This window comes from Mesoplodon mirus, assembly GCF_964341445.2.
Source record: "Mesoplodon mirus genome assembly, chromosome: 4".
NCBI classification, from domain to species: domain Eukaryota; kingdom Metazoa; phylum Chordata; class Mammalia; order Artiodactyla; family Ziphiidae; genus Mesoplodon; species Mesoplodon mirus.
In genome coordinates this window covers 38,185,027-38,199,077 of record NC_138979.1, presented here as the reverse complement: position 1 = coordinate 38,199,077, position 14,051 = coordinate 38,185,027, and the positions used below count along the sequence as shown (strand labels likewise).

Below are 14,051 nucleotides of genomic sequence, written 5' to 3'. Positions count from 1 at the left end.
AGGTTTGAAATTTTTCTAAATAAAAGCTGGAGAGAGATTATATTATTTACAGTAGAATCCTGATTTTGAGTATGAGACTAGAAATGTACACACCACTAGTAACAGTAGCTATATTTGGGTAATAAAGCATGTGTGATTTTTTTCTTTGTATTTTTCCTCTTTGCAGCTTTTCTATCAAACATGTGCATGATTTTGGAAAATTTCAAATACTGGTTTAAAAAAAAAGTCAAGAGTGTAAGGTTTGGTCATGGCTGTAGTGGGGCCGTTCTCCTGGGTTGGAGGTCATGGTGTGGAGCTTTCTGGTACTCTTGTTTGATGAGGCTCAGAGAACTTGTTTAATGAGCATGTTACCATTTCTGTCCTTTCTCCTTTTACTGGCCTAAGAAGGGTGAGCCTCTCCACTTCACCCAAAAGCCAACTGGCTGCCCTCCTTGTGGGAATGGACCACAGGCCAGTAGCTCCAGCTCTGGGCAGCTTACCTCCTGGCTGGCAGCCGAGGGCCCAAGCAACTCAGGACACTTCAGCCCCTAACTGACATTTCCTGCCCTCAACCAGGGTGCCAGGTGGACGTTACCACTCAGACACCTGCTGAACTCTGCTTATTAGCCCAATAAGGTTGCTTCACATGTAGAACTACTACCATAACAGAGTAATTCCCCACTGTAAAAAAATGTTATTCATTATTTCTGAGATATATATATATATATATATATGCACTTGTAAAATTTGGGTAAAATTTGGGAAACAGGACAATACAGAGAAGAAAATTTAAATAACCCACAACCCATCACCCCAAATCCCAGCACTGCCATTAATGTGTTAATACATTTCCTTAAGGTTTTATCCTTAGCATTGTTACTAAGTTGAGATCGTGTTCACTTTTTTAATCTGGCTTTATGTCACTCCAGAATACAACTTAATGACTTTTTAATTTTAAGAAAAACTTCCTTGTCACAGTGGTTTTTAATGTCTATGTAATTTCCGTGGGAAAGGTGTCTATAATATCCTTCCCCACCCCGCTATGGTTGGGTCTGCTCTCATGAGAAGACAGTCCCTTCTGCCCTGACCCCCTCCAGTCTCTGGAACCCCAGAGACCTATCCTGGCCCCCAGTGGGAATTGGGAGGGACCCCTCCAGTTCCCCCTTCCCGTCTCTCTTCCCTGTCAACACAGCTTAGCCCCTAGGTCCCACACCCCAACCCCTCCCCGGGAGGGGCCCCAGAGGCTGGGTGGAGTGGAGGGGACTGCCTCCCAGGGAACCTTCTGCAGGGAAGAGGGCTGGAGTCAACAGGGCTGACCAGGTGGGGCGATGGGGGCCAGGGACAAGGCTCAGGCTAAACGGGCTGTGAGAGCTTGGGGAGGGGAAGAGCTCAAGGAAGTGCTCCCTGGCTCCGAGGACCCACAGCAGGAGCCGGAAGGGGATGCACTGTGTGGTTGGGGCAGGCCTAGCTTGAAGGGACATTTACTTGGGCCTGATCACAATATTCAAATCATATTCCTCACGGCAACCCATTTTCTGAATTGGGTCCCAGAGATAATTAGGAAACACTGATTTAAAGAAGGCTCTTCCTGTTCTGCTTGCTCTGAGGTCTGACACCTGGGGCTTTTCCAAAGAGTACCCCGCCTCCAACATTTTATTATGTTAAATATACAGCAGCTTTGAAAAAAGTCAGTAAACATCCACATACCCACAACCTAGATTCTGTCATTAACATTTTACTATCGTTTCTCACACATAACCACATATGTCCGAGGATTTTAATCTTATCTTTTTTTTCCCCTCTATTTACTCCTTGTGTCTGAAACAGTTTCCATTGGCCCTAAAACTAGGTGAAATTTTAAGGCAATGAATTCAGAGTTTCAAACTCATGATAGTCTGTCCAAATTGTTTTCGCAAAACCTGCACTTGGGACTTTTATAAATAGCCAGTGTGAAGGAGCCTGCCTTTAGGACTTTGAAAGGAGCCCAGATAGCACCCAATGTGCCCCCCACCCCACCCCCTCCGCAGGCCTGGCTTCTGCTCCCATCCAGCCTGGGCCTCCAGGGCACCATTTCCATCTGGCTCCACTCCCTGTTGTAGTATCTGCCATCTCGGCTGGGTCAGACTTATGATCACAAGACAGAAATTTCAGGACACAGGAAGCTGACAGAAACAAAATGCCTCTCTCTCTCTCTCTCCCCCCTGCCCGCTTTGTTCCCTGTGGCCAAGCAGAAGGTGGGCTTCTGGGCTGACCCAACAGTCCCAGCTCCACAGGGCACACGCCCCCTTGGCGAGGGCGTCGGCAGGCCCTGTATGGACACCAGGTGACACGTCCCTTGAGGGTGGAGGAGGAATACCCTCCCACCCCACCCCACCCCCGTTTTTACTATCCCTGGGAGGGAAATTGTGGGCCTATCCTAACCTTCCTTTGCCTTTCTTGAGAAACAAAGGGACAAATCCCTGGAAAATTATTTATAGACTCATAGATTCCAAGTGTGCATGCCATGAGGCTATTGGAATTCAGAGGTTTTGTGGGAGGCCTTACAGATGTTCCGTCTCCTCTCCCACTTTGCAGATGGACAGTCCATCTTTTTGGAAGATGTATGCACACACATTGCTTCAAAACAATAGACAGCAGTCACATCTGTTGTGCCATGAAGGGAAGGAAAACCCTTTCCTTGCTGATGGTGGAGGGAGGTTGTCTCAGTCTCCAGAGAGGGCTTTCCCCAGGGGGCACCTGACAGTCAGCGCCCAGCCTCACATGAACAGGCAGCCTCCCCTGTCCCTCCTCACCGCTGAGCACTGACTGCCAAGGGGAAGCACACTGCAGATGTGCTGGTACCACGTGGCAGGCAGCTCCCACCACCCCTGCCCTGGCCGTTGGTGGATAACCTCACCTCCCACTTCCCAGAGCATGCCAGTTCCTTGGCTGCCCTCTCACCCGGGTCTCCTGGGTCACCCCCCACCCCCTGTCTCCCTCCTGATGCAGAGAAAGAGGCATCCTGCTCATACCCAAGGCCATCTCCTCCCCCAGGACACCCAGACCTTATTGTCCATCTGGTTGGTGACCTCTTCCCCTCCACCGTCCTAATCACAGGCATGTGTCCTGACCACATTCCCATGTTAGAAAACAAGCAAGCGCCTTCCCAGTTCTGCAGCCGCCTTATTTCTCCTCCGCCCAGAGCACAGCTCCCAGCAATCAGTCCACACCCCACTCCTGTGTCCTCTTCTCCCATCTGCGCCCCAGCCCACTGCAGACTCACCATGGGTGTCACCCTGGCCCCACTTTCCCAGACAACATCCTCAACCAGTCATTTTTGTGAGTTTTTCCTAGTATTTCTGTAGGGTAAATTAGAGGTGGACTTTCAGAGTTATGGGGTAGGCATGTTTGAACTGGGATAGTTGTACCCACCAGCCCTTCAGAGACGGTGGATTCACTCTGCATCCCCACCTCTTCCCCTAACTGGCCAAGAAATGAGGGATAAAAATTGATAGCTCATTACTATTTTAATTTGGAAATTAACAAGGTTGAACATCTTTGTGTTACATCTATTGTATGTTTCTCTCTCTCCTTCTGTGACGCCACCTGGGTCTTTTTCTTACGGGTGAGTTCATTTTCTTTTGATTTTAAGAGTTCTTTGTTAATATGTTGTGAATAATTTTTCCTGCTTTGTCTTTGGATAGGAGTAATTTTGGTTGCTTGTTTAGCCAAACAGAAGTTTGGTATTTTTCCATCTTCTCCCTTAGGCTTTGCTGAGGGGCAGTTGTAAAGAGCCTCAAATGCAGGGTGCACGTCTGCAATGCGATGGGGGGTAGAGAGGGCCTCTAGCTGTGTGACAGGTCAAACCTCAGTGTCCTCATATGTAAAACAGTGACAGTCCTATCTCCTCATAGGACATTGCCTGGCACATTCAGTAAAGGTTAGCCATTATTTATTACTAGATCATAGAGAAAGCCCTTCTACACTCCAACATTATATTTTAAAAGTCACCCACGTCTTCTTTGAACAGATTAATGACTTTATTTTCAGTCCTCCTTTTAAAACTTGCCCTAGTTCCATCTATGCGCTGCCTCCTGGCTGGTCGCTCACTGATTTCATGTTGTCCTGACCCCTCTGCCCAGCAATTTTACTTCCACTTATTTAGCAGCAGCAATAGTATTCTTATAATTAACTTTTACTGGAACTCTCCTACACTGTTGGTGGGAATGTAAATTGGTGCAGCCAACAGTTTGGAGGTTCCTCAGAAAACTAAAAATAGAGCTACCATATGATCCAGCAGTTCCACTCCTGGGCATATATCTGGACAAAACTATAATTCAAAATGATACATGCACCTATGTTCATAGCAGCACTATTCACAATAGCCAAGACATGGAAACCACCTAAATGTCCATCGATAGATGAACGGATAAAGAAGATGTGGTACCTATATACAATGGAATACTACTCGGTCATAAAAAAGAATGAAATAATGCCATTTGCAGCAAAGTGGATGCAACTAGAGATATCATACCAAGTGAAGTAAGTCAGAAAGAGAAAGACAAATACCATATGATATCACTTATATGTGAAATCTAAAATATGACACAAATGAACCTACCTATGAAACAGAAACAGAATCACGGACGTAGAGGACAGATTGGTGGTTGCCAAGGGGGAGGGGGTTGGGGGAGGGATGGAGTGGGAGGTTGGGGTGAGCAGATGTAAGCTTTTATATATAGAATGGATAAACAGCAAGGTCCTACTATATAGCACAGAGACCTATATTCAATATCCTATGATAGGGATTTCCCTGGCAGGCCAGTGGGTAAGACTCCGCACTTCCAATGCACGGGGCCCAGGTTTGATTCCTGCAGGAGCTAGATCCCACATGCATGTTGCAACTAAGAAGTCAGCGTTATGCAATTAAGACCCGGGGCAGCCTAAATAAATAAATAAATATTTTTAAAAATCCTGTGATAAACCATAATGGAAAAGAATATTTTAAAAAAGAATGTATATATATGTGTAACTGATTGACTTTGCTGTACAGCAGTCATTAACACAACATTGTAAATCAACTATACTTCAATTTTAAAAAATGAAAAAAAATTAACCTTTACTGAGCACCTACTGTGTGCCAGGTACTATGCTAAGTACTTTGTGGCATATCTTGTTTCTTACTATGATTATTATCATCCCCACAGTACAGCGAGGAAGACAGAGGTCAAATTGCCCATCCAGGGTCAGCACCTTATAAGTGAAGTAGCTGGGTTTGCACACAAGCAGTGAGGGGCCAAGGCCTGAGTTTCTCACCTGCACACCCTCTGCCTGCCCCCTGCCCATCCGCTCCCCGCCCAACACACACATATACACACATACACTGCATACTGGAATCTCCAAGCGTCATCAATAGGGAAAGAGAATAAGGCAGATCTGAGTGCCTCCTGGAAGCAACTGCTAGGATACATTTTCAGTGAAAAAGGCAGACGGCACAACAGTGTGTTGCACACTTGCATTTAAATTTAAAAAAAGATTATATGCATGTCTGTACTTGTGTGTATGAACAGTATTCAAGGATTTATAAGGAGGTGTTAACTACAGTTGCTTTGAGAACAGAAAATAAGGATCTGAGGTGAGAAGGAGATTTAATTGTATACTCACTTGTATCCTTGATTTTTTTTTTTTTAAAGCAAAGCATAGGTTACTTCTTTAAGTAAAAAAAAAATGCTTTAATGCACTGTGTACCAGACATCTCCATATGACTGTCCCATAGGCAGAGCCGCAAAAAACTGCAGTCCTTGTCTTTCCCCACAAAAGGGTCCCTTCTCATTTGCCCTAAGCTTTTAAACATTTTTTAAAACGTCGCTCACTCAGGCACCAGAGGCGGAAAGCTGGCAGCAGCCTGCATCTCTCCCCAGCATGAAGGCCTCCTCCTGCCTGCTTGCAGTGGCCAGCTCGACGTGCAGAATGAGGGGTGACCCTGGGCTTCTCTGATTCTTCCACACTGACTATGCGTTTATTTGTTATTTTTTAAAAAACTTTTTTTTTTTTTTTTAAAAACTCAACTCAAAAATCTTATCTTCTGAGAGCACTCCCCAAGCAGGGAGCGCTCCTCTCTGCACTTTACCTCTATTGCTCTTAAATGCCTCCTGTTACAAATGTTCTTTTCCTCTTGTCCCTCTTACTAAACTGGGGGGAGGGGCGGCTGTTTTAGTCACTTTGATCTTTCCAACACGTCCACCAGTGCCGGTCACTAGTAGATGCTCAAGGAATGTTTGTTAAATGTAACTATTGGCGTTCGGATGTATTTAACGTTGGTCCTGCAAACAGACTTTTAGCTTGTAAATTCACCATGCCTCCTATCACTGTACATTTCCTAGTTTAGGATGCTAGACCTATATTGTTCCTTCAGTAAAGCTGTTACGAGTGCCTTCTGTGCACCAGGCTGAGTGCTGAGAACACAGACAGGAAGCAGATGTGTCATTTGGAGAGTTTCTTATATCAGCCCAGGGTGGTCAGGGTCTGCCCTGGGGACCTAAGAGCCCCCGGCGGGGTGGGGGGGAACACAGCGCAAAGCAGGTTCCTCTCATCAACTGTGTGGCCCACAGGTTTCAGAAGTTGGTGAAGAACAAGGTGAAAGAACAGGAGCACTGGACCCGGCTTCAGAGGTATTCCTCGCTTCTCCAAAGAGAGAACCTCAAGAAGTGACAGGGCTGCTGCCCTGGCCTCTCTGAAAAGGTTGGCAGCAGGCAGGCTTTGCCCTGGAATGCTGTGAGGTCAAGAGACACAGTGACAAAGGGCTGCAGCTCAGTAGGCCTAAGGGGCCTAGACTTGCAGTCTGGGACCTCTGCAGAGCCAGCAAGGGGAGAGGCCCAGTTTGGGGGCCCTTCAACCACTAAGCCACTTGTCGGAATCCTCAGGCGGGCAGATGTGTCACCTAAATAAACAGCGATATTGTCTCCAGACTCCAAAGCTGCTGTGGTGTGTAACCTTCATTCCCACCCAGTCCAGACCCCCAGCAGGCCCCAGGCAATTATGTCAGCCAGAGTCCCAGGCCTTGTGAGGACCACTTGCCTCATAGGACCAGGAGCCACTTTGTTCAAATGAGCAAGATGCCCAGTCCACCCCAGCTACTGTGTGGCCTCCTTTTCTCTCCGCCTACTTCTTTTCCCTCTTTGCTGTCTCATAACCTTATGGAATCAGTTTGGAGAGGCTGAGGCTCAGAGAGGTTGAGTGACTGCCTGAGGTCACACAGGTGTGAGGCAAAGTAGGGGCAGGTGAGGAGGCAGGCAGGAACTGTGCCACTACTGCCTCTTGGCTTCTGGTCTTGGAGCCCTAGAGGAGGCTGGGGGACCTGGGGGCACAGGAAGAGGGCGGAGAGGTGCCTTTTTCTTTTCTAGAAACTGCCCTTCCCAGGAAAACTGGGTGGAGGAGTCCCCTGCAGCTCAAGGCCTACGTCTGCCTCTCCGAGGACACCGTGTGGTATCTTTGAGAACTGCAAGCGGTTAGTGCCTCCGGCCCTCTCCCAAGACCGCCCACCAAGGCCAAACGCTTGCATTGTTTTGTGACCGCAGCTGCTTTTGTATCCCCATCCACCTTCTCCCCTGGGTCACACACACTCTTTGTTGGCACGACACCGCCCTCATGGTGCTGATACTGACTATAGGTGAATGTCACCTGGATGAAGAGGTCCCCGCCTGAGACACTCTGCCCCTTGCCCTCCCCCAGATGGGAATGAAAACACAGCAGCAAAAACAACTTCTACAACAATCCTTTTCCACAGTAGGCATGGTGGCAGCTCTCTCTGAGATGAGGAAGGAAAACTTAGGATGATAGTCTTGGCCTTACACGCCACCTAAATGTGACGGGGAACTAACATTTACGGGGCATCTACCATGGTCTGTGTATTTTTCACATAAGCCTTGTGAAATGTAGATATCATTACCCCCATTTTACATGAGAGGGAAACTGACACTCAGGTTACACAGCTTGGAACAGCCTGTATCAAATTCTGATGGATTTTTTCAACAGCAAGTCAGAAACCCACCTCAAACTAACTTTAGCAACAAGGGGAATTTGTGGGCTCATATAGTGTAAAAGTCCAGGCATAATGCTTTCCATGTGGCTGGACCCCGGTGTTGGATAAGAGCAGGAATCCTTCTCCGCCTCTCAGTTTTGACTCCCTTTCCAGGTAGGCCCTCTGCTTGGGCGGCACCATGGCCACCAAGAGCACCCACAGTGAGTGTCCCTTTCTCGATGGTTCCAGCAAAGTCCTGAGCCTGCTCCTCACCGGCCTGCATGTGGTCACTTGCCTGAACCACTCACCGTGACGACCTTGCCAGCCTGCACACGTGCCCATCCCTGGAGGGGCATGGAGGTCATGGCCACCCAAACTAAGGAAGGGGGAGCTGACTGGAGAAAAGAAAATGACAGGCCGCAAGGGAGGAAGGCAGGAGGGGTGCTGAACAGGCCGAGACAACGAAGGTGCCCTGTCCACCCTTTCCAAAGTCACATGCAGCCAACACCAGGCCACCTCCTCATTTCCTAGTGTGCGTGGGGGGAGCGAAGAGGGCTGGGGCATTCACAGGGAGCCTTAGGTGCTGGGGCCCACAGAGGGATGAAGAAGGAGCCAGGGCTGGCAAAGTGCCAGAAGATGGGCAGAAGAGGCCCAGGGGGCACTAGGCTGGGGATCCAGGGCACTAGCGCTGGTGCACCACTGGGGCTGTGCCAGTGGCCCCAAAGAGGTCCTTGTCCACTGGGAGAAAGGGCCCCTTAGAAGCAGCACCAAGAACCTTGGGTCTTCTCAGGGGAGTGCTGGGACTAGGGTGAGGCAAAGGAGTGCCTGGGGTACAAAGTTGAGGAGGCACTTACCCTCAGCGTTGTGCAAATGCAGGGTCTGCCCCTGGGGGAGAGCGGGGGAGCGGACAAAGTGGCCCTGGCCTCACCCTGGGATAAACAGGGGCTCTGCAGTTAGGGCTCGCTTCCCTCCCCAGCCCTGTGCCAGCCTGGTTCTCCAGGTAGGGGGTGTTTCAGAATCCTGGGGCATCCATCTGCTCCTCAGATGGACCTGTTTATTTAGCAACGCATGGCCAACGCACGGCCCTCCTCCAGGTGCACCACCTGCCCACCCAGCTCTCCAGCCCTGCTACCAGGACAGTCCGCCATCTGCCGATACAGACAACTCATGACCACCAGCCCTTCCCTCTGCCCCTGGGTTCATACGGTGACCCAAGTGGCGTGTCCTTAAATAAATGTCTTGCATGTCGACCAATCAGCTTAGCTGCCCCTCCTTAAAACACTGGCCCGTCCAGCATCAGCATCTACACAGTACAGCTGTCTTGGCGGGAGCAACACGTGTGGTCAGCAGGCAGTGGCAGGTCCCTGCTGGCAACGGCACTGGTGGCCCATGTGCTTTAGGAGCTTTATTTCACACCCCCAACATGCTCCCACACTCGCCTGCCAGGCTAAGGCAAAGACCGGATTTGTCGACTACCACCCACCGTTGTCCCCACCCCAATAGCCGCGTACTAGCTTTGTGAAAAATTCCTTGAACTTTTTCTGTGCTCCAGCGTCCTGATCTGTAAAATAGGTATAAGCACCACCTGCCCGCCTCACCTGTGGCTCTGAGGCTAAAATGACTTGAAATTGCTGCTCCATATATGTCTGTTTCTCCACCACGTGGCTTCTGACCCCTTGGGCTTCGAAGGCGGAAAGCAGGGCAGCACTGTTGACTGGCGGCGACCAGCGTGCCGGCGGATCCGCAGGCCAGGCCTCTGATGCCATCCTCCCCCTCCTCCCACTTCTAGCAGGACGGTGCCCAGACCGCTCTGGACCAGCCCCAGGTGAGGTGAGGCGCCACCCAGCACCCTCTGTCCTTGCTCAGCTGTCGCAAAGGCAGTGCACCATCGGGGAAGCGCACAGGCAGGCCCTAGAGTCACACCCGCGTCCCAGTCCCAGCGCTGCCCCTGAATATCCGCACGGGCGTGTTAGTTAGCCTCTTCCTTATCTAACTGCCCATCCTCAAGATGGCCCTGCTCACTGGAGTTAGCTCACAGGTTAGCAGAGAACTGAGAGCGACCACTCGCCCACGGCTCACCTACCTGGACGCTGCTTACAGTCCTCCTCCCGGTGGGTGTGAGTGCGGCCAGCCCAGGAAGGGGGTGGGGGCATGGGAGTGGTGGGAGGCGCCCCCTTCCCATCTCCAGACCTCTCTTATTAACAGGGACGTGCTAATGAAAATTCACACCCAGGTGCTAATAAACAGTGGGCCGCTCCTGGGCTCGGAGAGCGAGGGGAGGCTCTCCGCAGGGGAGGGGGCTGGCCGATGAGCTCCACTTATCTGTGAAAAGACTTGCTAATAACTTTAATTCCCCGTCCTAAACCACGGGGCCTTTGCCATGTAAATAGATTTTCTAAACTGGCCTGGGTCCTGGAAAAGACTTCCCGTTCTGCTCCTTAGGGCTCTGGGAGGGGAGAGCGCGTTGGGGGTGGAGGTGCGCGAAAGGGGGCGGATCAGCGAAGGTGTGAGGTCCCGCCCCCTGCAGGGCCTCTGCTTTTGGATCGCACTCTCTGCAGCCAAACGCTGGCCAGAGTGCGCCTGGGCTTCTGAATTTACACAGTGAGCCCTCCACCCCACTCTGAACCACTGCCCCTCCTGGCCTGGGCCAGAGCACTGGAAATGATCTCCAAAGTGGTTTCAAAACAAACCTATCAATATCAATGGATAAATAAACTGTGGTATATCCATACAATGGAAGAGCATCGAGCAATAAAAAGAAACAAAGTACCGATACATGAGAAAATATGATGCTAAGTGAAAGAAGCAAGATGCAAAAGACCTCATGATATATGATTCCATTCATACTAAATGTCCAGAACAGGCAAATCTATAGAGATAGAAAGCAGATGAGCTGGCTGGGGTGGAGAGTGGGGAACCGGAATCATGGGGAGTCACTGTTAATGGTTACAGGGTCTCTTTTGGGGGGTGATGAAAATGACCCAAAATTAGACAGTGGTGATGGTTACATAACTGTATGAATATACTAAAACCATTGAATTATGTACTTTAAAAGTGAATTTTATGGTACATAAATTATATCTCAATAAAGCTCTTATAAAAAATGCCAAGGCCAGTATTTCAAAGATGCTTGAGCAGGGCAGAGGGGAAGAACTGAGTATCCAGAGACGGCTGAGGAACCCTCGGACAGAGAGGCTACACCCCCTTACCCCACCTCACCACCCGCCAGGCTTGACTGCTCACCAGACCCCCTGACTGAGGCCAGGCTCCTTCAGGGCTCAAGGCTCCCCTTCCCCACACAGCACTTCCCTAACCTGAATCCAAGCCTGGTTCCAGGTCAGCTCTGTGGATTTGTATGCAACCAATGGACCTCTCATCTCACCCTAGCCAGGCCTCTGGGAGGTCACAGTTACTTAAACTTGGGGCTGACCACTGATATTATTTCATGTCTCTAAACCACATGGGAGAGAAACTAGAGTGAAGGGAGATGGGAAAATCCCAGGGTCCAGGCGTAACGCTCCAGCACAAGGGGAATAAGGACTTGGGACACATGCAATGAGCCCTTGGAGCTGGTGTCCCCTAAGACCCCAGAATGAATGGAGCTGGCAAAACCCTACCAGAGCTGAGAGCCCGGATTCTGAAGTCATACCTAGGCTTGAGTGCTGATCCTTGGCTTATCCTTCTGCAAAATGATTACTTAGGTATAAAATGTGTAAAGGACCTGGTGCACAGCAAGTACGCACTAATGGAAATGCATTTTCTACAGAGATACTTGGTTTTATTCAGCTCCCCACCAGGTTCAAAGAAAAGATGGACAGACTCCGCTCGCTGCCACTTTCTCCAGTGAATCTCCTCCCCCTCAGGCTAACCCATCTGGAACAGGAGGTGCTAAGCCAGGGCTGGGGAAAAGGAGGAAGGGGTCTGAGCCTGTGTGCTTTGGGGTCTGAAGACTGCAAGAAACCCTCCCAACTCTCCTACGTCCTTTGGAGGAGGGGAAGGGAGCTTTGTGCCCCTCTAGAGAAAGAAGAACTTGCCAAGTGACACCAGCACAAAATTTATTCACAAATAAATAAACACGTACTAGGCAGTGCCTCCTACCTGCCTCAAAGTGTCTACCCTCTGGGTCCCTCCATCACGGGAGGGGTTGGGGAAGTCCGTCCTGGGTGGGGACAGGCTCTCCCTTTCAGCAATGCCCATGCCAGCATCGCCGGTGCCCTCTTCCAGGAAAGGGAGTCTGGAGTGGGACCTCTTCGAAGGCGCAGAGGCCAAAAAGGCGTCGGTGCTCACAGAACGGGGCGCCAGATGTCCGCCGTCACTTCAACTACTCAGGCCAGCGGCCACTCCAGGGGCGAGAGGGGCATCCAGGTCTCCAGCAGGGCCAGTACGTCGCCGGGAAAGAGCTTGAGGAGAGAGGGAACAGCGAGGCCCTCAGCGCTGGACACCGAGCGTGGGTGTCCGCCTCGCGAGCTCCACTTTCAGGGCGCCTCTGGCGGGGAGCGGGACCCCGCCCCCTGCGTGTACTCTCCCTCCCCTCGCCGCTCGAGCGCCCCGGGCACACCAACTCTGTTGCTCCGGAGGGCGAGCAGGCGAGGCCGGGTCGTCAGTGGGGGAGCCGCACGGGGGCTGGTCCCCGCAGTGCGCTCCGGGGGGCGCGAAACAGTAGGTAGCGCCATCCACTACTGCGCCGCGCCCGGAGGGAGCTCCGCGCGGGAAGGAGGTACTAACCGGAGATGAGGGGCCTGGCTCCATCGCCGGCCCTTCCGGGCACGCCGCCTCGTCGTAAAGCACAGGCGGATCGCGCGGCTCGGGCGCCGCTAGGGCTCCGGGGTAGGCGGGCGGGGACCCCCAGGACACCACGGCGCTGGCGGCTGAGCCCAGGTCTGGGCCGCACGCCTGCGCCTGAGTCTGCATCTGCGTCTGCGCCTGCGCGGGGCCGCCGTCGGGGCACAGCGGGCAGCCTCGAGGGAGCGCCGCGTCGCTGTGGCGTCGGCGCCGGCGCTGCAGGCTCTCCTCGCTGAGGCCCAGTACGGCCGACAGGTGGCCGATGTAGCGGATGGCCAGGCGCAGTGTCTCGATCTTGGTCAGGCTCTGGCCGGCGGGCGCCACGGACGGCGGCAGAAAGCGGCGCAGCTCGTGCAGGGCGCGGGCGAGCGTGCGCATGCGCAGCTTCTCGCGCTCGCTGGCGCTCTGCCGCTGCCCGCTGCCTAGGCGGCTGCCGCGGGCGCCGCGCCTCCCCGCAGTCGGGGCGCGGAGGGCGGCGCTGGTGACTGGCCTCCCGGGGCTAGACACGGGGCTGCCGGCCGGGGCGCTGCCCCAGGAGTCCGGGGACGAGGCGGGCGAGCAGCCACAGTCCCTGTTGGAGGCCGGCGGCGGCCGAGCTGGGCCCCAGCCCGCGGAGAGGATCCAGGACTCAGAGAGCGGCGGGCACAGGGACTGGGCCATGGCAGCGCCGGCGCGTCTGGGGGCCGGCGGCCAGCGACTGCTTTATCCTGAGCCCGAGGTGTGAAGTGGCCCCTTCCAGGCCGCATCAGCACTTCAAAGCGGGCTCGGGGCCTGGTGGGGGCAGGGCTTGACCCTTTGAACCAACGGGGGGTGAAGGTGCCTGCCCGTTGGCTGCGCCAGGTTGGCCCCTCCTGGGTCCTCGCATGGGCACCTGACCCAGACACTCGGGCCTCCTGCCTGCGCCAGTGCCGGCGCTGTCCAGGGTGTTGGGCCAGCTCAGTAGGTTAAAGGAAGCGAGGTCGGGGAATTGGAGGTTCAGTACTTAGGTTTGGGTCTGCCTTCACCTGTTGGGGACCTTATGCAAATTCTTAAGTTTTCTTGAATCTTCGTTTCCAGTTTGAATGATGGGAGCCTCAGGGCATAGTGCAGCCAGGTCTGTGGACTCGTATAGTGACCAGGAGTGGGGCCCTGATTCCTGCCAGAGGCCAGAGTAATCCATTCCTCCTCTGAGGCAGGTTGGTCCTGGGTGCACCCTTCCCTGGTGGTGGTGAGTGGGAGGGACAAGGCTACCCTAGGTAAATCCAACAAGCTGGCTGAATCTGGGCAGGTTGCTGGACCGTCTGAGTGGAGG

General features: G+C 52.4%; 2 protein-coding genes across 2 annotated transcripts in view; one reads left to right on the top strand and one right to left on the bottom strand.

Annotated features, from left to right (window-relative positions):
- The window catches only part of WDR93 (WD repeat domain 93), a 44,564-nt gene extending 37,730 nt beyond the window's left edge, over positions 1-6,834 (top strand). The window contains exon 17 of the mRNA XM_082619296.1: positions 6,570-6,834. Within this exon, the coding sequence (XP_082475422.1) occupies positions 6,570-6,669 (100 nt within the window). The 3' untranslated portion in view covers positions 6,670-6,834. The remainder of the gene's footprint in view (positions 1-6,569) is intronic.
- A 5,178-nt stretch (positions 6,835-12,012) lies between these two features.
- MESP1 (mesoderm posterior bHLH transcription factor 1) lies at positions 12,013-13,420 on the bottom strand (the record flags this gene model as incomplete). Its single annotated transcript, XM_082618706.1, has 2 exons — positions 12,013-12,378; positions 12,704-13,420. The coding sequence occupies 2 exons, from the start codon at positions 13,418-13,420 to the stop codon at positions 12,304-12,306; spliced, it is 792 nt and encodes a 263-aa protein (XP_082474832.1). The 3' UTR covers positions 12,013-12,303.
- Between the last annotated feature and the right edge of the window lie 631 nt (positions 13,421-14,051).